At 38.3% G+C, this 26650-nt stretch overlaps 1 protein-coding gene across 9 annotated transcripts in view; it reads left to right on the forward strand.

Moving 5' to 3' along the window:
- Window positions 1-26650, forward strand: part of DAAM2 (dishevelled associated activator of morphogenesis 2) — a 197640-nt gene that overhangs the window by 108541 nt on the left and 62449 nt on the right. For all 9 annotated transcript variants that reach the window (XM_072333778.1, XM_072333775.1, XM_072333774.1 and 6 more), the window contains 2 exons: window positions 15594-15668; window positions 22711-22805. In XM_072333778.1, the coding sequence (XP_072189879.1) occupies window positions 15594-15668; window positions 22711-22805 (170 nt within the window). The remainder of the gene's footprint in view (window positions 1-15593; window positions 15669-22710; window positions 22806-26650) is intronic.

The raw sequence follows: 26650 nt of genomic DNA on the forward strand, positions 1-26650 counted from the left end.
TGTGGTGCTTCTCCAGTTGAGATTTTCAGCTTTGAACGAATCAGTGTGAAGGCCAGAAGACCAGGAGCTGGTACTTGAGTATCTTGGGCATGATTTTTCTAGTAATATGTGCAGTTAAAGCTTTTATTGCTGCTGTCAAACTTGTAGAAGACAATTCATCCAGGATGATGTGGTGGAAATTTTTTGATGCTGTAGGAAAGAAACAGGTAGTTTGATAGAAAGATGGTGGATTCATAGGTTTTATTTCTCAAATACGCAAGTCATGCTGTGAGAGCACTGGTCTTTATATGTAGGGCTACATAGCAGAAGCTGGAAGGGGAGGTTTAGACTTCTGTACTGGAGAAGGCAGATTGAAACTTTGATGATCCTTTTGCAATCATTATGTTTGCTGCCTTTCAAATGCTTATTTTGTGAATCACTGTAGAATTTTGCTATCTGAGAATGCTGGCCTGACTTCTTTTCTTAGCATTAAATTCAAAATAAATAAATAAATAAAATCAGCTTTCTTACTATGTAATGAAATAAAATCTCAGCGAAACCAGTCAGGTGAATAATTTGTATGTTTCTTGCTTTTAGTTGAGGTACATCACAGAGGGAAGTCAATAGCATCAAATTAGTTACAGTGCCTCGGAACTAGCAATAATTATAGAAGTGCATAAAAGTAGCCTAGGTTCAGTTGTGTTTGGTGCTCTTCTTCTTCCCGCTATTACATAGAGCTTGAGTGTGGAGGGAAGGTGAAGGCTGTTGTGATCCATGTCTGCTTTACATTTTTGCTGGCAGGCTCAGCTGGCTTTTTCAGCTCTGATGGGAGAGGATCTATTTGTAGCTGTCTTAAAGAACCACACATTCCACCTCTAGGACCAGTCAGCCTTGGCAAGAAGATTCAGGCTTTAATGTATTTAATGTATTTAATATGTTGGTTGGATTCAGTACATTACACTTCCCCCCTCCCCCCCCATTTTTTTTCCCCTTAAAGTAGTGGATTTGATATAAGAATCCTGAAGACCTCCATAGTTAAAGGAGCTGCATACTGGAAAATCTTTATAATGCATTTATAGTGAAACCTCAGTTAGCTGAGCTCCAGCTATCCAAAATGATGTGCTAACTGGAACAGTATACTGTTGCCAGATGTCTATTCATTACATTGCAGATACTTTCAATTACTTGAAACCTTAACTGTCCAATGTTATTCATTGTTTCCCCTCACAGTCAGTCAGATGATCCCTGCTGACACATCTCTCCAGCCTACTACCTAATCCACCTATCATTACTTTTCTACAGTGACAGAAAAGTGTGCTGCAGGCTTCCCTGAAGAGGAAAGCTGTCTTTTCCCTGAAGAATTTGTAATCTAATTTTGGCCACAAGGAGCCTGATACCTCAATAGACAGAGCTCTGTTAGCCATCCAAAGAGCTTTGTCTTGTTGATGCCAAGTTCTCTGCTTTCTGGGAAGCGAGGGCTCTGTGTCCACTCTGAAGAAAAGATTTGTAAGGGGGCAAGAGCAAACACCATGTGCTAGAACATCAAAAAGTACAAGTTTAGGGAATTTTTCACATTCATTTATCTCAGATGTCTTTTCAAGTCTAAAAATAATGGAAGGTCAGAGCTTCTTGATCTGCTCCAGAAGTGCTCCAAAAGTGCAATATTAGTGTCTGTATTAAGTAAAATCACCTGCAGGAATGAAGAGCACTTCTCATTGCAGATACGTTGTACTTCTATCTTGGCAGTTAAACTTCAGTTATAGTCTTTCATGGCACTTGTTCCTGGAAGGACTTCCCTATTGTATCAGAAGTCTTATTTCTTCTGTTTCTGATATTAAATCTTTCTAAAGAAATGCAGAGAGATGCATGTCTGTGCATTTACTTGTATGCTGGGGATGCAGCTTGCCTATCAGAGTTCCCTGATACTCATGGGAGTCTCAATTCTGGATGGAAATTTTGTGGTTGTGGGTGATAGCTACAGAGTAGTGTTCACATTGTACCATACAGCCATATTTCCTTTGGTGCTTGGGAAACTTGGTCACAGACTGAATCTCTGATTAACCATCTGAGGCAAGTGATGAGTCAGCTGCAGGAGCACAGGTGAAGGTAATTCAGCTGTGCTCCCAGAAGCGGTGGAGCTTGACTCCACCTCTCCTAGATCTCATTTAAGGACTGACCATTAAGTCAGGATCTCTTTCTGGAGTTCACTCCTGTGTGGAATTTACAGTGGGCCTCAACATCGGTGAGCATTTATCATTGATCCTCTTTCTATTTCGTAGCCTCTGTTTATCTATTGACTTTATAACTGTACAGTTGTAACTGTACATTTGGCCATTCTAGATCTGCAGTTCAAACCTCAAGTATTAAAACCGTATTCCTTATGATTTGAACTTAAAGAAGTGGCTTCAGTTGGCAACTACAGTGACTGCTTTATCTCATTTGTTGAGCTACTATTTGCAAGGAAGAAAGGCTGACTATTGGAAAGTGTTAACCTGTTCTCAGTCTCAGCTGTCCCTCTACCTTGCCTTGAATCTATGAAGTGTTTAAGGGAGAGATAGCGAGTTGTCCTCATTCGCATCATTAAAATCATTAATCAGTCCTTATTGTGGCACCCTGACATTCTACTCAAATCAACATGCTTACACAGTTAAACAAGTTGTGGTTTTTGGTATATTTTTTGTTGCTGTTTATTTGAGGAAAAATTAGTAGCAAATCTCTTTCTAAAGTACAGTCAAACTGGAAATAGCTCTGTCGTACATCTCTCCAAACAAACGAGCCACCTAAGAGTTCAGTCCTATTAACTGTGTTCCGCTTTCCTATTTATTTATTTAACTTTTCTGCTGTAGATTAGTTGCATTCATTTAATTGTGCAGTACCTACTCATAGAATAAAAGAATGGCTTGGGGCGGAAGGGACCTTAAAGTTCATCCATTTCCAACCTCTGTGGTGGGCAGGGCTGCAAACCTCTGGATCAAGCTGCCCAGAGCCCCATCCTGCCTGACTTTGAATGCCTTCAGGAATGGGACATCCACAGTTTCTCTGGGCAGCCTGTGCCAGTACTTCATCACCCTCTGAGTAAAGAATTGTCTCCTGATGTCTAATCTGAATCTCTTTTAGCTTGAAGCCATTCCTGTCACTATCAGGCTGTGTAAAAAGTTTGTCTCCCTACTGTTTAAAAAACTCCCTTTAAGTACTGGAAGGCCACAGTGAGGTCTCCAGGCTGTGCAAGCCAAATTCCCTCAGCCATCCTTCATGAGAGAAGTGTTCTAGTCTTCTGATTATCTTCCTGGTCATCTGCTGACCCTCTCCAACAACTACTGAAATGACATGACTCAAACTCAAGTAGTGAAGCAATAAGTAACATGCTGCAGCTTTCTGGAAAGTCATATTTATAGCATCTTAAAAAGAGCACACACGTATAGTCCTTGTGTTGGCTAGACTTTTTGTTTTATAAGAAACAGGTACAGGGATAGGCATCACTAGAACAGCCAAATAGCCTTAAAATAATTCCAATGAAAATTTATCTGATATATCTGCTATACCAGCTAATATGCAGAAAAGATTTCTTAATGAATTCATGACCTGCAGTTATTCTTTTTTTTATTATTATTATTTGTCAATCACACTTTTGTTCTAGCTGATGAATAAGAAAGATAGCAAACTGAATGTGAGAAGTCAGGAACTTGTTCTTAAACTCTTTGATCTAAATTGCTCTATGATTTCAGAGAATTTGTTATTATTGTGTTTATATATAAATGCATTTTTCTCTATCTGAAAAAAAAATAATAGTGAATCTAAGGAAACATTATAGCAGCATTCTGGCCATGTCATTTTCTCATGCCTCTTTACTGTACTATATATACATACCTCAGCTGTACATCATATATTTCTTCCTCCCCCCCACCCTTTTTTTTTTTCTTTCCAAGAAACAATCTCAAATATTTTTTGTTTATTGAGTATTCATTCTTTTACACTACCTTAGAAGATGGATAAGTTTGATATTCTTGTAGGAGTGGATTTTGTGGTATGTCTGTGCACAAGAGAGCTTAATGCACAGGGTGGGAAAGATGGAGTGGAAGGTACATTTGTGCCATTACCTCAACACAGTCAGTCAGGCTGTTTTCTAGACAAGGAGTGTCCCAAATGTCCTTCTGCAAAACAGTTAATTCTTCCACCAAGAAGCAGCAGATATTGTTGCAACACCTGATATTCAGTTCCCCTTTCCTGATGCGCGGCCTTCATCTAACTGTACATTAGGCTCCAAAATGCCCTTTAGTCAAACTTCTAACATTTCCTCTGAAGGCTTTTTGAAATGCTTGCAGTTCCATTTCACAAACTTCCAATTTGTTCCCATGCTGACTGTCTTAACATTAAGTAGGATAATGTATACATGTCAGAGATTTTTCTTTGACATTTTTCTGAGCTTTACCCTGGTGGTTTGCACTGTCAGCAAAACATCACCATATAAAGAATATAGCTTGATATTGTGCAGCTTGATATAATGCATGATACTTCTTTTCTGTACTCTATGTCCAGGCACGGTTGCAGAGCACTAAGCAAAACCCCATGTTCAACACGTTAGCCTGTAACACTAATTGAAAGCTAACTACAATTCCAGATTCCAGAGAATATATTTCACCCTGAAAATTGGATACATCTACCTGTAAAAATTAAAAATATAAAAATGAACTTGTGTATATAATATCAGTTCTTGTACCACATACACACATCTGTAATACAAAACCTTCTGGAGGAATCTAAGCTCCTTTTGCAGCTTCTGATACAATTAACTTAGTCTAGTCGAGATGAAGAAAAAGAAAGATGCAGATATAAAAGCTAGAGTTCAATTGAACACAAGGTCCTCAATCTACTGCTTGTTCTTGGGTTGCTGTGCTCTTTGTTTTTATACTGTAAAGTATAGCTTCAACTTCGCTAAGATGGGGGAGCAGTTATTTCTCAGCTAGATGTGAGCTGCTTGGACTTTTCTTCCAGAACCCTGAGGTATTTTCTATGCATTTAAATTTTATGGAGGCTCTAAGTCAGGAGACGGCATTGCATCTGTACTGTTAAGATAGGAAGGAGCTCTTCAATTCTTGCTAAAGGAAAGAGAATTTGAAGAAATGCAAATTCTTTATAAAACATGGAAATGTTCAGAGAAATGTTCAGACAGATGTTCCCTAAAGAAGAGAGAAAATAGATCTTCATCTGGTCTCATTTAGTGATGTGATATACCAGATGAAGATCACACCATTGTGTTGTCTGAGTATGAATTTTTGATTTTGTATTGTCTGATCCAAGCTATGAAAGCCCTTCTGGGGTTCGTCCTTTCTGTATAAAGAGTGCCAAGCACGTGGTTGTCTCATACTAAATGAAGTGGGTGGTTTGAAGTTGTATTGTTTTCAATTCTATCTTCTTGCATTATTTTTTCCTCTTTGAAATACTTCTTGTGTCTGTTATTGATTTGGAATATTAAACTGTTATGGTTATGGATTTATAGCTGTAAGGAGCATTTAATGTGTCCCTTATAAATTCCCTTCTTTTGAGATTTTATTCCACACGCTGTATTTGGGAGTAGCAGACAATGAACACACAAGATGATTTTCTACAGTATTTGAGAACCCAATTGTAAGGAATCTGTTTGACAAAGCTTGGATGTGACTTCTTGAGGGTTTTTCTCACATTTTTGCATGAAATGTCTGTGGGAGAGGGGTGCTCCAACTCTCTCTTCCTCTGGAAAACAGAATAACACATCACACATGACAGGCTAAAAACAGGAGCAACTGATACACAGCAGGAGACTGAAGAGGTTGTATAGGACTTGGAGAGCCAAGTGAAAGTGCATTGCTAGCAAAATGATGAGGGTATCTTATGCGTGCAGGGCAAAGCCTGATATGTACACTGGAACTTGACAGTTGGAATTAATCTCAAGTTTTCCATGCATCAGATAACTGCTTCTGTTCCTTCTGATACTTCAGAAGTTTATGGTAAGCATTCAGCTTTTCAGTCAATATTTTGATTTAACTTGATATTAAACCCTTGACAAAGACCCAGATAACTTGATCTAGCTTTAAAATTAGCCCTACTTTGTGCCAGTCCCTTTTGCCTGAGGCCCCTTCCATCCTAAATTGTTCCATGATTTTGTGAACTGACCATAAACTAAACTAAGAATGCAGCTGTATGCCAACAGTAAGTCTCTGTGCAACCTACTGTCTCCTGTCTTACTGTGATGAGACACATACGTTTTAGCAGAAGTTATTTGGCCTATTCTTATTGCCTGGGATCCACAGTTGCTTTGGGTCTGAATGACTGCCTTACTTGCTTAAATTGGGAGACTGCTTTCAGTTAGCCTGTGGCTTAGAAGAACTTTCATAACACTGGTAACTCACAGTGGGAGGATGTTGTCCTTTGCAAACCATGGCATTCTTTCAGCTGGATGTCTGGAAAATGCCAGCAATTGTGGAGTTAACTTGTCTTTTTCCCACCAGCATCTGTTCCTTTTCCTCTTCAACAGAATGACTTCATGCTCAGATGTTTGGGATGATTTGTTAGTTTGATACCAACATCGGGTGATTCTGGTATTTTTAGTGTAGGTATGGAAGATATTCTCAAGACTTCAAAAATTACTTTGTTATAAATGCAAGTAGTCTTTAGAACAAGAAATTCAGAAACTCTGCCCTATGACAAACACAAAACATAACAGGAATTGAGACAATGCAGTCAATGTCACTAATACAGGAACTGCAAATATTTTGTGTTTGGTAATGTACTTAAAGCTTTTCAGTCTGAAAGAGCAGATTGATTGATAGCTCTTTTTAATGTGTGTTGTGGGCTGAAACAGTTTCAGATTTGGACAACAAGGTTGTTACAGTGTTAAAATAAAGCTTAAAACAGTACACATTTCCTTCTACATCATTTAATGCAGAGATATCCGAGGACAAAATTTGACCTTTTTCTTATGTTTGCCATTAAGTTTCTGTAATTATATTTTGATTTTTCCCTCCATTGTTATTTTCCCATCTATAAGTACCCTAAGAGGTCACTTTGAGAAACAGTACAGTAGGCATAATGATGTCAGACACTTCTGTTAAGCATATGGTTTTAGCCCAGATTTACTCTACTAGCAGATTAAAGGATGAATTTGGTGTTGAGGGAAAAATGATTATACAATTCAGCTGGTATACCTTCATTACTGTTTAGAGTCATGATATCTGCAAGGCCACAATGTAGCAGGAGAGAGGAGAGACAGTTTTTTCAACCAGTTTTCACTTGGTTCGTTCTTTCCATGTTGCAGTGCTAACAGTTGCAGACTCATTTATTTATCCTAGTATGAGAGGCTATTTGGGGTCAGTGCCTTGAAATTATATATTTATTTATGTATAATCAGAAAGTCTTCTCTTTCCCACCCCACCCCCACTCCCCCATGGGAACAGCATGGAATATTTTTAGTTTCTTCCTCCTCCTTCTGCCTCTCTCTGTGACAGTAGAAGTTAGTTGGTGCTAAGAAAATGCCTTTGCCATTCTTTGGTTCAGAGTACTGAAGACATAAAAGCCGTAGAGATTTTATGTTATTTATTCGCTATAGATATTCTGAGCATATAATATTTGAGTGTGCGTCTTTCAGTTTCTGCATTTTTATTTTTATTTTTTTAATGTGGACTGCTAGTTCTCTAGCTGAAGTTAGTACTCAGAAATCTGACTAACAATACTCCTGTGTTTATACGGTAGTACATGGTCATCAGAATACCTAGTGCAGTGCTTTGCGTTACGTTTGCACTCTGTGGGAACAGGGAAATATCAGTTGGAGCAGATTTGACCCTACCATGGATAAACAAAAGCAGCAACAAAACCAGTTGTAAGACTAAATAAATAAATAAGTAAGTACTCATAACATTTATCCAGCTGTTATTCTGCTAAGATGATACAATTCACTGTACTTAAAAATGAAACTGTAGTTAGTAATCTGATTATGCTGTATGGGAAGCACATCTAATGCCAACTGTGTTTTAGCTGCTACCCCTAGATTCAATTCAGTCTTTGTGCTGTTTCTGAAAGTTCTGGGTCTCTACAATCCCAAGTATGAGTCAGTCCTGCAGGGACAATCCTTATAAGGTTCAACAAGGACAAATGTAGAGGTCTTAAACCTGGGGAGGAGCAATCACAAGCATTGGTACTTTTTCTCTGCATTCTACATTTCACCAGATGTCCACCAGCCTTTCAAAAGCCAGCAAGTACTGAGGAAGGAGGGTTCCTGAATGTCCTGTCATTTCAGTGACAGGTTTGTGAACAGACACAGCAATTAACTGTTGCCAGTATCTACTGAAAGCCACATTTCCATTGCAGTCACATATGACAGTTTCAGCTTTGCACCTGACTCAAGATGAAAAGTACATAATCTTCAGTCACCCGCTGAAAGATACGTTATCCCAGAGATTTTACAAATACAATGGTTGAGGAAAAATTAAGTCTGGGAGAAAGTGAATATGTAGTTTTACCCAAGTTTATGAAAAGGAGAAAGAGAGACCAAGTAACTGAATAATATACTCAGTCATTGGATTAGCAACCTAAAATAATAATGTAATATATTATATATAATATATAAAAAAATAAAAGCATGATTTTCATGTCTATTAGACTTGTACCAATTAGAAGTAATTAATTTGAAGTGGTTGTTCTGAGTGGTAGGTAAGGCTGGAAATGGCACATTGTTTGTCTACAGCGTACATATTGTAGAGCTACTGCATTTGTGACAGGGAAGCAAAAAGGGTGATGAATGGCATAAGCAATTCAAAACAGAGATTTAACTTTATTAGATAAAGTTTTCAGCCTGTGGTAGGGCAAACCATTTTTCATAAGTGATTGATAATCTGTTGTAATTTTTAAAGATTAGTGAATGTATGATATGTTGAAGCTTCTTTCAGTATTAGGAAAGATTCCTAAGAAGGAATCTTTGTTGTTCAAAAACTACATCCCTTTTTCACTTTTATGCTTTTATATTCTGTTGTATCTTGTGGCAGTGAATTTCCACAATTGTTTGGCAGCAAAAGGCATTTTGTAATATAAATAATAATATGAAGCCTTTGATTCCTTCTTTTGAAATGAGTACTCAGTAACCAGCACCAGAGGTCATTATCAGGCCAGTCAAGTTGTTGGCAGCAGGGCAAAGATCAGTCTAAATAACGAAAATAAATTAAAAACAGGAAAAAAAAAAACACCCTACAGTTTGTTAGGCAGAATATTCCAGTGTCATAATCCAATGAACTGTAAGCATATATGACTATGCCTGAGCTATAAGAGGCAATTAGAATACTCGGTTGCTTGCTCCAGCTAGTAATTATTGAGCATTCCCGTTGAATAAGTTATACAGTGGACTGCTTTTGGGGCAGAGGGATTATTATCCACACATCAATAGCTTAATTCCAGGGAGAGAAGTAATGTTTGTTTTTCTCACTCTGGATAAATTGTGCTTAAAGTGCTTGGGTACAGCTCCCTCCCCCAGAGCCTGAGAATATTTGTGTAAATGCTAGCCATGGCGTCTGAGAAATGGAGCAGTGACCACATCTGTCTATTGAATGGCTCAGTCCTACAGTCTGCCCTGTTTCAAAATTACCATCTCTTGGGACATGACTGGCTTTTTGGAGGCGTAAACTGTCTGAAAACCTTGGATGTATTTTAGCTCCACTTCTGAATTAGTATTTCCTCTCACAGCAGATCAAACACGTTTTGTGTCTTTTAATGAAAGTGCTTCTTATTTATGGAACTTTGGCTGCTCTGAACTGAGACAGATGTTAATGGATGAACAGTGTGTTAATGAACAGGTAAATGTTTCTTTGAAAGCTGTACCTCTCCTTAAAGAGAGCTTCAAGAAAAGGCAGTAAGTCAGTCATGGAAAAAAGGGAGAATGGTGATTTGGATGAGAGTGCAGGATGTACGACTTGAGTGTCGATTGATTCTTGGCTGTGCTACAGATTTCCTGTGTGACTGCGAACTCTGTAATTGTCTGCATCCCATTTTCCCCATTTCTGCTGATCTCAATGAAAGGGAGGCTGAAAAACCTAATGCATGAAGTTCTGTCAGGACCTTTGACAGTGTGGAGTGCAAGGTGTTACTGAATTGTATTGTATTCAGCATTAATAGCAGATGTTGCAATATGTTGAGTCATTTCAAAAAGCATCTGAAGGGAATGGAGTTGCACTTTTGGGAAATGAAATACAAGTGATAGTCATTCTCTATCCCCCAAACAATCAAAAACCCAGTGTTTGTAGCGACCAGAAAATGAATGCGGAGAGCAAGGTTCATGTTCTTCACTTTGAAACAGAAACAACATGAATGTGAATTTAAGTAATGGACAACTCAGAAGAACGTTCTACCAGATAATCTGTTGTTCTGTAAAGTATGAAATGGCTTCATCCTAAAGTAAAGAATTACTCCTCAGCTTTTATCTCAAGTGATGGGAATAGCATTAAAATTTAAAGTTTCAGTGAAGAGATGGATTTTCTTCTTCTTCTTTTTTTTTTTTTTTTCTTCTTCAAAAGAATTTCTTCACAATCCCAATTCCCATTGTTTTTTTAATAGAATGTAAAAAACAAAACAACAACCACAACAAAACAAACAAAAAGAAAAGAACAAAGCCTAGCTACAGGGACTTACGCATTTTGTCAGGTATCATCATTTCACTTCTTCTTGAAAGTTGTTAATTTAGTTGTTATACTAACCTGAGACCCATAACTTATGTTTTCTGAATTGAATTTGATGATGCTGATCCTTTGGGCCTGATGATCTTTGTAGGTCCCTTCCAGCTATTCTGTTCTGTTCTGTACCATTCCAGTCTACCCTATTCTTTTCACTGCATAAAATAACCCAATTTACAATTCTGTGAGGTACCAGGATGATGCGTGCTGAGAGTAAGAATAGCGTTAACCTTAATGTGGATTCTGCAGGCAAATTCAATTCTTTGTGACCCAAGTATAAATTAGACATTGTCTGGACATCATACAATGAACAAGCTGGAACAGGAATTTATATTAAAGTAGCCTCATTTCACATCCTTCATCTACGTTTGCACACTGTTTTCATTGATGTAGAAGAACAAAATGAGTAGTATCTTGGTTCCTTGCCAACAAAACATTTTAAACCATTTGAAGAGCATCAGGTACATGGCTTTTTCCCATTCTGTTCTGAACAGGGCGAAGCAGTGAGGTCAGCTACCTGCAGTTCTGAAAAGACAGTTTTGAGGAGAAAGTCATGTTTCCAGTGAATGGATATCATCCATATAGTACCTACAGTCATCAGGTGACATCCATAACATGTGGTGTTTTTCTTGATGCATCTGTTCCAGGAAAAAATATTATTTCAGTTGTATGCTGGAAAGCTTAATGAGTTGTCAGCCAATGCAATTTATCACAACAATGTGTGCAGGTAGAAACAAATTCTATATAATGTTTGGACACCCAGAGATGCCAAGCAGCAACTGGTCCCAGGGATCTGGGGTCAGTCAACATTGCATAAAAACTTGATATTCTGGAAACAAGAGAAACCTGGACTCGGTGTCAAATTAGTGCCTGTTCCTAGCTCTGGGGTGATTTTCTGGTGGAGTTTCAACTATCATTTCACTGTATGTCTTCTTCATTCTGCATCTACAGGAAGGAAGGTTTGTAATGCTGCTAATCTTATGGATTTATGGCTTGCAAATGGTCAGATTTTCAGGAAATGCTCTTGAGAACTGTATGACAGTGTCAGGAGTCCACTTGGTGCAGCATGAAATACCAATACATCTTTACTGGAAACTGAAACCCAGTGCTTGCCCCTAAGGAGCTTCAGCATAGACGGTTCTCATCCAGACTTTCCCTGTATTCCTTATGTAAGGACTCAAATCATTTTGAAAGAAGCACCCATCATGTATGTGCAAGCTTCTGTTTCCACTGCATATGTAGGTATTTGGCATTTCCACATTGCTTCAGTAAACTCTAGTGTTTGGTACTTCTTAATTATGTCTATTATGATTGCAGTCTTTGTATCGCAACTGTTTATTCTGCTGACATAGCAGCCACTAAAAGTCTCTTCTCACTATAGAACAGCTTGTCCGATGGATCCAGTCTCCCAGGATTCTTAATAAGATTTTTAGAATCAGCTTAGATGTGCAGACAATACTTTGTTGTATTCTGTTTCATTTTGATTGGTTCACATGGTCCAAATGCTTGCCCTACTCCATTAAATCCTATTTTGGATGAAGTCATAAGTTCCACTTTCCACCAAGCAGTGGAGCCTGTCCAAATTAGTGTCAAAGCCTATATAATACCTTGGCTATATTGCAGGCTCGTATGGTATCAGGATCCTGTTTTCACAGCAGTTACATAGTTGTTACTCCAGTGAAGAATGATATGGCCTCTTATAAAGTCCACAAGCTGACGTCTGTTTTTTAATGCAATATTTACATTATTCAAGGAGCTAAAAGAAGCTTTTCTTTAATAGATTCCTTCAGCTGATGTTTTCCCTTACACAGATGGGTTATTGTTTCCAGCTCTTGATGCCTATGCAGCTTTGTATGTTGGGACCTCTTTTCTTTTTCTTCTTTTTCTGAGTGTCTTGGAGCAAGGAACAGGGTTTTGCCATCATCATCATCAAGGTGCCTTACAATCTCCTCTGAGGTTTGTTTGAGGATCAAAATCCTGAAGACGTTAAGGGGGAGAAACCCTACCCAACAGCAGACAGCAGAAAATCCTCCACAGCACCCCCATACACAAATACGCTTTTCCCTTTTTTTGCCTTCAAATCAATAAACACTAAGCAAACACAAAAATAAAAACAAGAATTGCTTTGTACTTTTGTTTATCTTCCCTTCTCTGAAAGAAAACGTGACACAACAGTTTCTTACCATGGGCAGCATTCATCCTAATTTGGGCAGCGAGATGTTTCTTTCAGTGGCTCTGATGCTCCAGGTGTGAACTGATGTCTTTTGTGAAAACATCACCCAGGTGACTGCTATAAATAAAATTGTGCGATTTTTGACAATTGAACATGAATTAGGCATGATTCAGACTTAAGGGGTCTTGATTAAGTTTTACAAGTTCAGCCAGAATTTAGGTGACTTTCTGGTGCTTCATAACAGAAATAGAGTGACAGTTTTAAGGGCATAATCACTTTTCTTCTGGTGAAGCAATGACTGCTGACAGACATGAAATTGTATTCTGAACAGAGAGTGTGTGTGAGGGAGGAGGGGCACTAACATTAGATAGATTCTTTTCTGTTTAGTATCTTTGGTCTTTTGCTTATGGTGGTTCTGATTGTGAAGTTTGGTTTGGGTGCTTGCAGAGAATTTTTCAGAATTCTGAATTATTGTTTTTTGTATCTTTCTCCTGATACTCTTCAGGTTGCATGTCTAAGCTAGGTAACGAGAGAGATTAGATGTGGCATTCTAGCTTTTATATATGTTATACATAGATTTTTTTCTTTCTAAGAAACTTTAGTGAGAAAAAGTATTATAGCTTAGTTTTGTATAAAAATAGTGGATTCAAACAGTCCTTGATTTGTCTGTGCTTTTTTCTTTACTTAGAGGAATGGAGGCAGAAGGGGGAGAGGATATATACACATTTCCTGTTCTGAAAATCTTCTTGTCACTTGTACTCTGCAGTTATACAGTTATAGCTGTTATTTATACATCTACAATTCTATATAGAGAAAGAATATGATGGCTTATGCTGGTTCTCTGCAGAATGACATTTACTGCACTACATCTGGTTTAGTTTCCTATCTCTGTTATTCTCTTTGGAGATTATAAGATTATCTTCTAAAAATAACAATGTATTAATCTATTGCATATTTTATTATTATTCTTTTCCATTAGCAAAGTTATATTTTGACTTTTCTATAAGAGCTAATGGTCTTAGTGCTTAATAGTTGTCAGAGTTATTTCTGCAACTGCGTATTGTGAAGGGAAATCAGGCACTGAAAGGTAATGTTTCAGTACTGTGTGATATGGCAACACTAACTGGCTACTATGAGGGACTTGCGTATTTCTGTGATGTGTCATTTGGAATGGATTTGGATCCATTTGGGCTGCTGTTGACTATGGTTGGGAATGGGAAGAAAGGAAAAGCAGCAAAAATTCTTGTTTCATTTGAGGAAGGTCATCCTGTTCTTAATAGTGCAATTTATTACTGTGAAGCAGTGGAAATGTAGCAACTGTTGCTGTAATTGGTATCCATTGCCACTTTGATTGTCTTCCATATATCTCATGCAGCAGTGATCTTAAGAAAGAGTTACATTCTTTCTACAATGTATCTGTACTGCAGTTCTTTGCTAGATGTAGAAAAAGCTGTTTGATCGTCATCTTAAATGGGGATACTCTTTTGGTCCACATGTTGGAGCTCCATGAGAGTGAGGAGAAGGTAAGAAAATATTGAGGTGTCAGCCTTGATTTTGCTTTTAGTTCCAAATACAAAGATTTTGATTTGGTTGGAATTGTTGCTGCGTGTGTTGTTAGGTAGCCTGATACAAACTTGTCAGATAGAATGGTGTTTTCTCAACATGTTTTAGCAGGGATTATGTAGAATCATTTTTTGTCTCTAAACCAAACGGTTCTGAAAAGCTGAGGAACCCTGATGAAACTGCACAATTATTACTGTTCCATATGTCTTCCACAGAATAAATTTTCTCGTGTGAGTAAGCATTCATACAAAGACAGTATTGGTGACATCCATACAGTTTTCAGCCATCTTTGGAAATTCTTAGGATAGGTCAAGCAGTCCAGTCTCTTATCATATACTAGGAGTCTCACTACAAGTTACTTATTCCTTATAATGGACAGTTAGGATCCTAGAAACCAATCCTCTCATTTTATTGATGACTGTTACACCTTTCTAGAAATAAATGTATCTATTAGAGTAAAATTTCTCTTACACTGAACAGCCAAGGAATCAGAAAATGTGATTCTGGATAGCGAGCAAACCTTCTGTTAGAAGCTTAGCTTGATTGAGCTTAGTTTAGTGAAGAATCCTTCTGAGAGGTAGAGATGTAAAGATAAATATTTCTGCTACTGTAACTAAGGTGATGCTGTTCTGTTCCTTCTGGTGTTTCGAGATATAGAATAACTGTTGTGATGTATCAAGTCAAAATACCTTTTGGTTTCTTTTCAGATTTCTTGACTCTTTTTATTTTTTCTCCATGGAAGATGTTAAAGACTTTTCTTGGTGAATTGCCCCATCACTCCAGCAACAGTGAGGCAGAATAAGTTCAAAAATCTGTCAGTGTATAACTACAGAATATAAACCTGATATCTAAAAATGTGCAGTTCTTCTGTTTGGAAATATTGTCAGTATGTTTAAGGGGCTGAGGCTTTGCCACTTAGATATTGCTGATAACCGAGTCTCTGTCAAGCTTTGTAATTCTTTGTGTAGTAGCCTTAGCTGAAGGATTCTTTTTTCTCTGATGCACCATGGTGACTGTGCTAGTGTTGAACTGCCAGAAATGTCTGTAATAATGCCTGTAGGCTTGTGGTGCTCATACGAGAGTGTAAAGTCCAGTAAAGACCAACACATTGAAGAATCCCAGGAAGTTCTACAGGGGCACTTTATCCTGCAAAGACTTCATGTGTAAACTTATTTAACTTTTTGTTTCAGGAACAAGAAGATCCTAATAAACTTGCTACCAGCTGGCCAGACTACTACATAGACCGCATCAATTCCATGGCAGCAGTAAGTTCCTTCTTCTTGCACAGAAAGGGAAGATTTCCTTTTGTAGAGATCTGTTTGTTTGTTTGTTTGTTTGTTTTTTAAAAGATGAAACCTCTGAAGAAGAGGAATGTTATTCCGAGTGCACGACCTGTTTGAAACAGGGCTTGTGAAGGAATAGCGTGTGTCTTAAGAGACCTGCTCTATCAGAATAGACTAGATAACATCATAAGCATTTTCCACTTTTTAATTTAAGTGATTTAACTGAAGGCATTGAATTTAGTTCTGGAATGAAAATTCAGTGCTGGAGTAATGAGATTTCTGATTTAAAATGACTGACATACCAGCTCTGAGGCCTACAGCAATGTATGGCAATGATCTTTGGATCTCTGAAAAAAAGAGGACAAAAATGTCACTGTGCCCTTTTTTGAATTCCTGTGCAATTCAAAAACAACTTACAGATAGCTTTAAACTGTGGTGGACCATAATGGTCTTGTAGAGATTTTCACACTCTTGAATGTTGATGGAGCACAAAGGTAATTCAGTTATGACCTCTGTTTTGAAAATCCAGAGAAGAGGCAACGTAAAGTTAGTTTTCAGCACGTATGCACACTTGCGCTTGGATCTTGGCAGGGCTACCCAGACTGAAACAGTGAATATGGAAAGTACCATTTTCCAAAATTGTGCATGTAACTACAGTTTCTTTTGTTGAGGCCTGTGTTTGACTGTGCCAAATAAAGATGAAATAATGTGGTTCTTCGAGATTATTAGGAAGGGCAGCCTTTAACTGCTATATTTCATATAATAGTCTGTATTCATGATATGTTATATCAGGGGTAAAAGTCAACTGTAGTCTCTGTTTACTCTTCTGAACAGAAGCATTTTAATGAAACAGAAAAGTAACCATTTGAAAACAAGGTTAAGTTTGTTTCTGTTGAGTGGCTTTAAATTTATTTCTAACTAATCTACAAAATAACATTGAGTTTATTAGTATAGGAGAAAAATTAAAGAAAAGGCAGTTCTTCATGTAATATCCACTTATATGCACGCAGGTTGATAGAGGCCATAAGGCTGTAACAGCTTAGGCATCAGATGTGAGCCAACAAGTTATCTGTGGTAAACTTTCTTTCCATGTCCTTATTCGGTAGCTTAGTAATATGTGTCTTCCTCTGAAACATCCTGTAAATCTGGCCAGCAGCACAAGTAGAACACCTTGTAGCGTCACTGACTTTTGTGATATGGTAGACTTTACATTTTGAAATTTGATCCTGTTACTAATTTTGTCATCAGTTTTTGCCTTCGGTTATTTATGTGCAGTGTCTGCTCAGACCCCCCCTTTTTTTTAATTAACATTTGTGCAGTGTTGATGACAGAAGTCAATTCCTAACATCTTTGGTTTCTGACATCTTATTGTTTCACTTACTTCCATATGCTTGATTTCTCACACCTTTATTGCCGTGGTTATGAGGCAGAAAACGTTTTCATAAAAATAATGCCTTAATGGATACTTTATATTAGTATATTTCTCTAGTGAAATGTATCTCACTCAGCAAAAAGCAGGACTTCACAAGCTACTATAGCCAGTTGTAAGAGGATAAAATCTATTTTCTACAATGAATCGTTAATAGCCAAAATGATCAGCTCCCTTCATGCTAGATTTTTTTGGGGCAGAATAATGAAACAAAAAGAATATAGACTAGTAGTTAGAGAAATAAAATAAAATAAAAAAAAAAAAAAAAAAAAAAAAAAAGATTAGTCTTTTATGCCTGACATGGCACTGTGCTTCGATTTCTTGATTGAACAAATTTGTTCTACAAGGGCCATTAAGGAGGGAGGGGGAATAAAAATAATAATAATTATTTTATATATATATATATACATATGAAACCTTGCAATGATATTGAGCCAAATATTTCTGGTAGGATTTGATCCAAGGCCTTTTGAATCTACTGAAAGTTTTTCCATTGATTTCAGAGACTTTTGGAACTAGTCTTTAAATCTGGAGTGAGTATGTTCATGTCACTACTGTAAATCTGGAGCAGTTCCATGCAATGAGACTATGTTTTGGCTTAAGTTTCTAATTTTAAACACATTTTAAGAGCACCAATAAACACCATTCCTGGTAATGTTGTTTGTATGGCTTAACATTCAATGACTGATAACCTTTTACTTAGCTTCCAGCCTCATGATTTACTCTTTTGCTTGAGGTGTTAAGAAGATACACTGAGGTTGAACCACTGCTTCTGATTTACCACTTAGTTGCTTCAATTTTAGGCAGGTGAAGCTTGGTTGACTGGATTTCACAGGAGTTGTATCAGTGGAAAACTGGAACGACACAGCTGAGAAACAGATCCAACGAGACACGCTCTCTTCATTATTATTTAGACCTCTGAGATTCCTAATGTCCAAATGGTTATTTTGGGTCCTTTATAACTTCAGTCCTAAATTTAGTGATGGCGAGGGTTTTTTATTTTTTACTATTTTTTAAGTGAATCCAAGTGAAATTGACTCAGAAGTAGTGGAAGAAAACCTGTTTCACGTTGCTTCCTGTCACTGTGTAGTCTGCTTCAGTGTGTGTCTCCTGAGCACTATCAGGCATTGCTATATTTTAACTAGAAATGTAGCAAGAAATATAGGAGTTGAAATGACAGCAATAAACACAGAAGTCTAAGTTTAAAATGTTTTAATTCTTGCTTTTTTCATAGTAAAATTTAATCTTTGCATCTCATGTGAATTAAGTACATAAGAATCATTTTACATTCAGCTTTCACATCTTTTTCTGTATCCTTTTGTTTAATTGCAAGGTTCGTTGTATATGTTGGCTTGGCAACAAAAATTATTCCTCACCACTGGTAAAATGTAAATGGCACCATTATCCCACTGAGATCCTTAAGTATCTTCTGGTGAATTTTAGCAGGCCAAGGTCTCCATACTCAGCGATCATTTTCTCAGAAGATGTGCTGCAGTGTTACTTGTCATATGTGTCCCTCTCACATTATGCTTGAGAGCAGTGTGGTGATTCCTGACATGTCTGACATTCTCTACTTGTAACCTTAGACCACTGTGTTAGCAAGTACTTTCACAGTAGGCTTGGGGTCACAGGATCCTAATCCAGTTCACAAAGCCATGCACTTTAGGCATGATTTTGTTCCCACAACTGTTTCTGTCACTGTGACTTTTAAAATGTTACTAATTTTTTATCCTAATTCTCCCAAGAGTGTGTGACAGTAAAATTGTATCCCTTTACTCACCTGCAGGGCACAGTTTCTTTGCAGGAAATGTCCTGTCCTTCAGGTATTCTGACTGAGAGGAGAGGGCCAAGTAGGTTCTTGCTAGAGGGTCTTCTAGACCTGCCTTTGAGGAAAATAGATGGCTGCTAATGATATTTGGAAAGTAGGGCTTCCAGATTTGCCCAGTTCTCTGATACCTACATGATATAAATAATGCTGGTAACTGCAGGCAGTTTGCAGGCCCACAGTCAGGGGCCATTTCCATTATCCAGGTCATTGCCATCTACTGCTGATTCATCAACAAACAAAATCTCTTTTCTTAAAAATGCAATAGCTGTCCTGTTTATTGCACAAGTAAAGCACATCCCTGTGCTCCTCCTGCCCTTCTTACCCCGTGTTGCTGACTGCTTGGAAGCACAAATAAATGCAGCCTTCACTGGGCAGGAAAACTTCTGACAGCACTGCTTTGTTTTTATGAGTTTGGCTGTACCTGCATTTCCAGGGAGAGATTTTCAGATAAACAGCACTTTTTTTGGAGAGATGGCTCAGCTAAGAGTATGAGAAGGAGATTGACAACGATAAATACAGCTGTAATCAGGCCATTGTTCTTAAGTAAGTGAGCATTAAGTGAGCATTTGCTCAGGGCAGAACAGCTTCACAGGATATCAGAAATATTCATCTTCCAGCATAATTTAGCAGGGGCATAATAACTCTCCTCTGGGTTCGATGACACCTATGTTACTTCAAAATCATTTTCCTGAATGTTCTTTTGTTTACATTACATTTATTCATAGGTTATGATTTGTGGTTTGCTCTCTTTGTTCAACTCTAACGTAGCTATAAATATGATGCACGTTGAATTTCAACTAACCTCTTTTCTTTAAAGAAGCTTTCTATGGTGACATTGTCCACATATGTCATAGGAGGCCTACAATACAATAATTTGTTAGCAAACTTCAATTTCATTTCACTTCTATTTATTTATTTATTTTTAAGTGATAGCATTTTGTTAGTTGTGCTTTTAGATATGGTCTAAAGAAAGAGCTTGGATTACAGTGATGAATCAGAACATCCAGGATGCTTTTTCCTGATTTATTCCATTTGCTTCATTTTTCTTTTCATTTATGTGAGACTGGGAGTGAAACAAAATTTATCATATAATTCTTTTCTGCTGGTAGTTGTTTTTATGTGTGTCTGTCTTTTTCTTACATGTGCTGTCATTTTGGTACTCTATTTCTAACGGTTTTCAAATCTTGGACTACTTGAAGGTTTACATGTATTAATTCTGTGTGGCTGATTTTTTTCCTACATGAATAAGTTGTTCTGGTTGGGTATTTTTTGTTTGTTTGTTTGTTGATTTTGTTTTGTTTTGTTTTTTTAATTGGCAAACCAAATAACTGGATATCATGTTTTCCTGGGTGATGCACTTAGACTGTAAACCTTCAAATGTGCAAAATATGAATATGAAAAGAGCCTTATATATTGCATTTTAGGGACTGGATAAGGACTTGGACCTGTTTTGCTTCCTCTTCCTAGAATATTTGGTTAGCTGGTGGTAGCTAGCTGTATCCTCAGCACAGCTGATGTTAGTCCAAGAGTGCAGTTTGTAGTTCAGGAAAGCAATTCATCAGTCTGCCACATTAATGAAATCCAGCCTCAAATAATGACAGTTTCCCCCCCCCCCCCTCATGTCTCCCAGGGACAGTTGTGTTTTCTATAACTCTTGCTGAGAAAGTTATTTCTTAATGTAAATGCATGACCAAGCTATCTTTAGAGAGGGCATGAGTGTTTAAGTTCCTGGCCATGCACAGGAGTGAGAAATGAAGAGCTCTTGGCTGCCTGCAGCTTTAGAAAAGGGGTTTTCTGTAATCGCCCTCAGTTTTAAAGGCAGGATTATTTGTGTTTGTTTCATTTGGAAGTGGGCCTTTTTCACTCTCAACAAAATACTGTTGAGCACCTTCCTGACATCCATTTGCTCCCCATCCCACAATGGCTCAGAGCAGAAATTAAACTGTTGTAGGAATGGGAGCCTTTCAAAGCAGCATTTATGGACCAAAGGAAAGGTGACCAGATGGGCCATCACCCAAGAAAATACAAATCAAACCTCAGATCACACCCCAGGACTCTGCCATTGAGATTCCATAATACCTTTTCGGGATTTCTGTTTATTTTTCAAAGAGGGGAATCATATATGGCTTGGCTTAAGCATTTCAATTTATGTTTCTGGCTGTCGGGGGATGCTGGCAAAAGATAAAACATCATTGGCTCATTTTCCATCAGTAGCGCTCTGTCATTCCATTAAGGCAGGAAATAGCTTGCTCTGTTACTGAGTGAATTTGACTTTAGCGAGGATCAGAGAGAGGACCCCTAGAGTTAAACACATCTCCTTATGCCAGCTGTTCAGCATAAGACAGCAATGACATGTAGCCAAATGACCACCCTCAGGATCTGACATGTGTTGGCACCACATGGTTTCCAAAAGCAAGCAACATGGGAGTATTTCCAAGGGAAGTGATGTGATGGGTTAGGAGGGCTGAAGGGAGTTTCAATGAGAGAAAGGTTTTGTTTCATGCTCGCTAAATAGTAAAATAAAGACTTAAATATTTTGCTGTAATGGACCATAATTGTAGGTACTCAGATTCCACCCCAGAGAGATAAAATATCTGAACCTTTACAGATAATACTAGTTTAATTGGAGTATTCATTTGAGAAGGGTTTCAGAGCTGCTTTCCAGATACCACTGAGTGATATCTTCCAGAAATCCTGCCAATAAGAAAGGCATTTATCCTCTCTGTTTTACAATTAAAGAGCCTAAGAAAACATAGCTGTAGGCTAAGAATTTTCATATTCAGTCTTGATTTTTTTGTGAAGTCACACATTGAAGCTCTGGGCTTGAATGGTGCATGTGATGGGCACTGAAGAGTCTTGCTTCATATCCACAAGGTTGTGGTGGTGCTGAATGCAGATCTGGAACCCCGATTTCCTTAATAGCATTGTTTTATTTTGAGAACATCACATTTTATGGGGATTCCACTCGTCATCTCTCACCCTACTTTACAGTGACCTACAGCAACTTCATTTCCAGATGACTGCAAGCTGTGTACCAGGGGAAAAAATGATAGAGATAGCTCCCAGTAAGAAAATGTGAAAATGTGGGCTCTAGTCTCTGCATGCTTCTGTTTTCTTCTTAAAAAACAGGGGCAGGGATTTTATGATACTCTCTACTGTTTTTTGTGGTAAACGTTCCTAATTAGCAAGGGTGAGGTGTGTACAGAAATCAGGATCTTACACCAGGTAAAATAATTTGGCTGGGGAAATATAGTCAAACTTTTAGATACACAAACTGTAATCCAGGGTGCTTGCATGCTGTCTAGTCATTTGAAGAAAAAGCTTTTCTGCTTTGAAACTTGACACAGAAGTTTGTTGTCTTTCTTCTTTTTTATTTTTTTTTTTCCCATATCCCTCCAGCTATGTCAGTCTAATAAGATCTTGCATCTCTGTACATATTTTGCCTCCAATATCCATAGATCACCGCAGCGTATCACCATTCCAAATTAGTTACAGTTTTCTGAGGGCATCCTGGCATATATGATTTTTTGGGAGTAATCTGAGAATCCTGGTTTAGCTGGTGTGGCAAAGCAGTATGCTGCTGCCAGTCCACATGAGCGGCCTCATCTGGATTCAGTTTCGTAGCTGAGACACTGCTTTCCTGGTGAGAGGTCGGCAGGCACCTCTCCGCGGGTTGATGGGATAGTTGTTTTTTTATAATTCCTGGCCCCTCTCTTAGCTTCCAGGCAGCTCAAGCTTTTCTGATTGTCATCTCCTTTTCTGAACAGATGCAGACTCTGTATGCTTTTGATGAAGAAGAAACAGAAATGAAAAATAAAATAGTTGAAGACTTGAAGACAGCTCTGCGGACTCAGCCCATGAGGTAATGTTGTTCTTCTTTCATCGCAATTCACTGCCTCCCTATGGTCAGATGTGGAATAAGAAAGACTGGCAAAGACAGAAACCTCTTTGTTTCACCTCACACAAGTGTTCTCTAATAGTTCAGACAATCCACAGAGAACCCTACAGTTCCTGTTCCAAACCTGTCTAGCTGGAAGGGCACACTACTGTTGAAGCATACAGCTTCAGGAAAATAAAAACCAAATTTTGTTGTGAAAAACATGGGGCAGCTCTTTGCAAATGCAGGTAAGGACTGTGAAGATCAAACTTACTGGCTTCATAGTCCCTTGAGCACCCCATGTGATCTGATTTATGACAAGCAAGATCTTAGCCTCTGCTATGAACTTTGAATTCAAGCCTCCTCTTATCAGTAGTAATGTGAACTGTTTGGCACAAAGCAGCTAATCCATCTGACTTCACCTGATTTGGCATTCTTCCTGCTCTATCTATATCAGCAACACAGCAGAAATGTTGAGGCTTCATTGTGTACTGTGTCTTTGAAGGTAAGGTCATTGTTTTTCTGAGATCAGTGCTCTGAACAATTGTGTACTAGTTAGCATAAGAACTTTTTATATTTAACATTGAGAAGGAAACTGTGCCGAAGCAGTAACCATGGCTGATACAATCTAGGGGAATGTTTGATCTGAATGTCTTTGCACTAAGACCAGAATATACCGAATGTGCTTGTATGTGCACTATGGTGAAGTCATGGTTTCAGAGAGCTTCACTGTTGCAGTTACACAGGATTTGAGGATTAAAATAATAATAATAATAAACGAACCAAATAAATAATAATAACACCCAACAAAATATCTCAAGAGGATTTGCACTGCAGTTAGGTTGAGTTGAGTCTGCTCCTGCACTATACATAGACAGATGTGAAGGAAACTGAGGGAAGTCTAGGAATTTAAAGTACTGAAACATCTCCTTTCTGTAGCCAGCAAGCAAATGCAGAGAGGCCAACAGACCTTATGGTCTTTCCCTTCATGCGTGAATGTCAAGACACTGAGTGATCACTAAGTGAAAAGTGAATAAGGAAGACAGAAGGTAGAATGAAGTCTTCAGCACAGAGACTTTTTCTTGAGTTGCAATCAGACTTCTTGTGTTGTGACTCAGAACTGTTTGTGGTGGCAGGTTCATAGCTGGAGCTCTATTACAGAGAACCTGTACTGAGAAGTAGCATAAGGGGGCAAGTGTCCGTTTGCTTCTCTGTCACTGTCCTAAAGCAGAACATGGTAAAATGTAGCTCAACTTTATGTTAAAATGAACACTGAGACAACTGCCAAATGCCCAATTCTCACAGAGATTTTTTTACCAAAAGCTTGTGCTGCTGAGACATGATGTAGCAACTCTGTCACACTAATTTGGAGCTGGTGTGATGCTTCCTCTGTGAAATCAATAGCTTTTTTATATCACTGAACATCTCTGAGTAGCTCGGTATCTCTGTTACATTCAGCCAAAATGCTTTGCTGGCCACCATCAGTTGTTTTACTCCATCATTTTGAATAGGATATCCCAGCCTCCTTCCTGAGAGGAAGGTGAAAGAGAGGAAGAGAGAATTGTGCTTTGTCCAGAACATCGCAAGGTTTTCCAGACCAGACCTATAGTGATTCTACTGGGTCCCCTTGACAACAGGCTGTTGCCTCATCTGTTTATAATAACCTTAACAAGCTTCAGTACAAGCATCTATGAGCTACCCTATAAAGTGTTCTCTTCTAATTCACTGGCGATGGTTATGGAGCTTTTTTTTTTAAAGAAAAAATAGTTAAGCCAAGCCAAATTTTAAGTTAAATCCTATGTCTCAACTAATTTCCAGCAACTCAATTCGTTAGCTGCCAAATGGGCTGTATGCCAGTGACTGATCAACAAGCCAATTTCTTCTTGATGGAAAGGTTGCAGTAGAGAGGCCCTCAGCTCCATCAAATCCCTCACATACACAGTACTATACCCAAGCCTTCAAAATACTACTATTTCTAGTTGAATTTGGACATCAAATCCTATTTTCCTTGCCACTTCTGTTCATCAGACCTCTGAAGAAAATAGATACCAAAATTCACACAGAATAGACTGTCTGGAATCCATTTGTGGCAGTAGAGTACAGAGGGGCTCTGATAGCTTACCAAAAGGCTCCACTGCTTGAATTCTCTAATCTAGGCCAAAATAAGACAAATGCATATGTTTGACTGTGTTTCATTTTACTGTAGAACTGTGTCTCTTGTAGTAGAAAATGCAGAGTAACGGCACTAATCAGTGCCTCTATTCCAAAGACACAAATTCTAACACCAACAAACTCTGAAGTAGACCTTCCCAAACTCAAGTTCCTTTCCCCTTAAGAGAAAAGAAGTGCTAGGAGCACTCCTGGGCAGGCTAGTTGGCCCAGTCTGAGCAGATGCATTTTGTTTCGGTATTTAAGAGCTGCCCTGAAATTATAAAACCAGGTCATATCCCAGAACAGAGGAGCAACCCCAGACTTAGAGAGCAACACTCCCACATCTGTATCTAGTAAGGAAACAGATTTTCTTTTAGGTTTGTAAGAGCTTGTGACCATAAACAAGTGTGATGACAAACTGTTGGACAAAAGTGGAGAGAAGAGCTTTGTTTTTTTCTTTTTAATACCCCAAGATGGAGGTTCAGAAATGCAAAAAAAGTAAAAACTTTAAAAAGTCTGGAAAAAATAGTCAGATCCACAGAGAAATATTTCTTTTATTCTAAATCATAAGCACTAACTCCCATTGCTGTCTGCTTTTCTCCTTCTGTTCAACTCAGATTTACCTCTTGTTATTTTAGTTTGCTTTAGCCATGTTGCATTCCAGTTCCTAGTGAAGATGATCATTTATGTTTCCAGCAAACAAAACCCATTTTGATTAATTTCTCAGCAATCCAGTAGTTGTCAGGATTCTATCTGTCCCCTGATTCTTTAGGGAAGTGCAGCCTTGGCAGATAGCAGGGTGGGAACATCCTGCCCTCTGCACACCCACAGCCTATGATCTTTCTGTGTTTCCTGTGCCGGATTGAGTCTCACAGGGAAGATGTCCCCAGCAGCACTTGGAATCCATCAGTGGGTCATTACCTTCTAGGCCTCATCTGTGTTTGGATGAAAAGTTTGTTATTTGAGCTAGCTAACATGTTCTGATCAACACTCTCTAAAACTTGAAAGACTAAAAGGTGCTGTGCCTTTTTAGTGTGTGCTAAACTGGTCAAGTGAGAGTCTGAGGTGAGGTGAGGTTTTAATATGCTTGTTTAGCACCTATTAAAACACACCCTACTTTATTTACACTTGAATTTTTGACTGTGTTAGCCAGAATGCATTGGCAAACATGCTTAACTTTACACCTTTCAGTCTAGAACAAAGCCTTCCTTTGCAGCATACAGGGCACATAGAATGGCAGGTAGTCGTACACGTGTATGTTGTGAGGAAGAAGACAGTTTATATGTGTGAGTTGAGTTTTCCTCTGTACATGCATGTGTGAGCCCAAACATCTGTACGTACAGGCATACAGATATACAAATATCAAATAGTGTGAGGATTATGGATCTCAGCCTGTCAGCTGAACTCCCACTTAGTTTTCTCTCCTGTACAGACCCACATAGCTCCCCACTCTCACAGCAAATCCTAATTCCTAGAGCATATGTTGGCCCAGAAACTGCCGTTACCATTTATTCCCTTATCTCTGTCTTGCATGATTTCTATCCTTTCCGGAGAATAGGGGACTAAATGTTTTGGGAAAGGAAGGTGAAAAATCATCATTTGATTACTGCTTCTGATGTCAGCTGAAATGGGAAGGTACGTGGTTGTGCTTCCTATTGAGTAATGCAGCTCACTGTGTG

The sequence above is a fragment of the Excalfactoria chinensis genome, chromosome 3 (genome assembly GCF_039878825.1).
Source record: "Excalfactoria chinensis isolate bCotChi1 chromosome 3, bCotChi1.hap2, whole genome shotgun sequence".
Taxonomy (NCBI): domain Eukaryota; kingdom Metazoa; phylum Chordata; class Aves; order Galliformes; family Phasianidae; genus Excalfactoria; species Excalfactoria chinensis.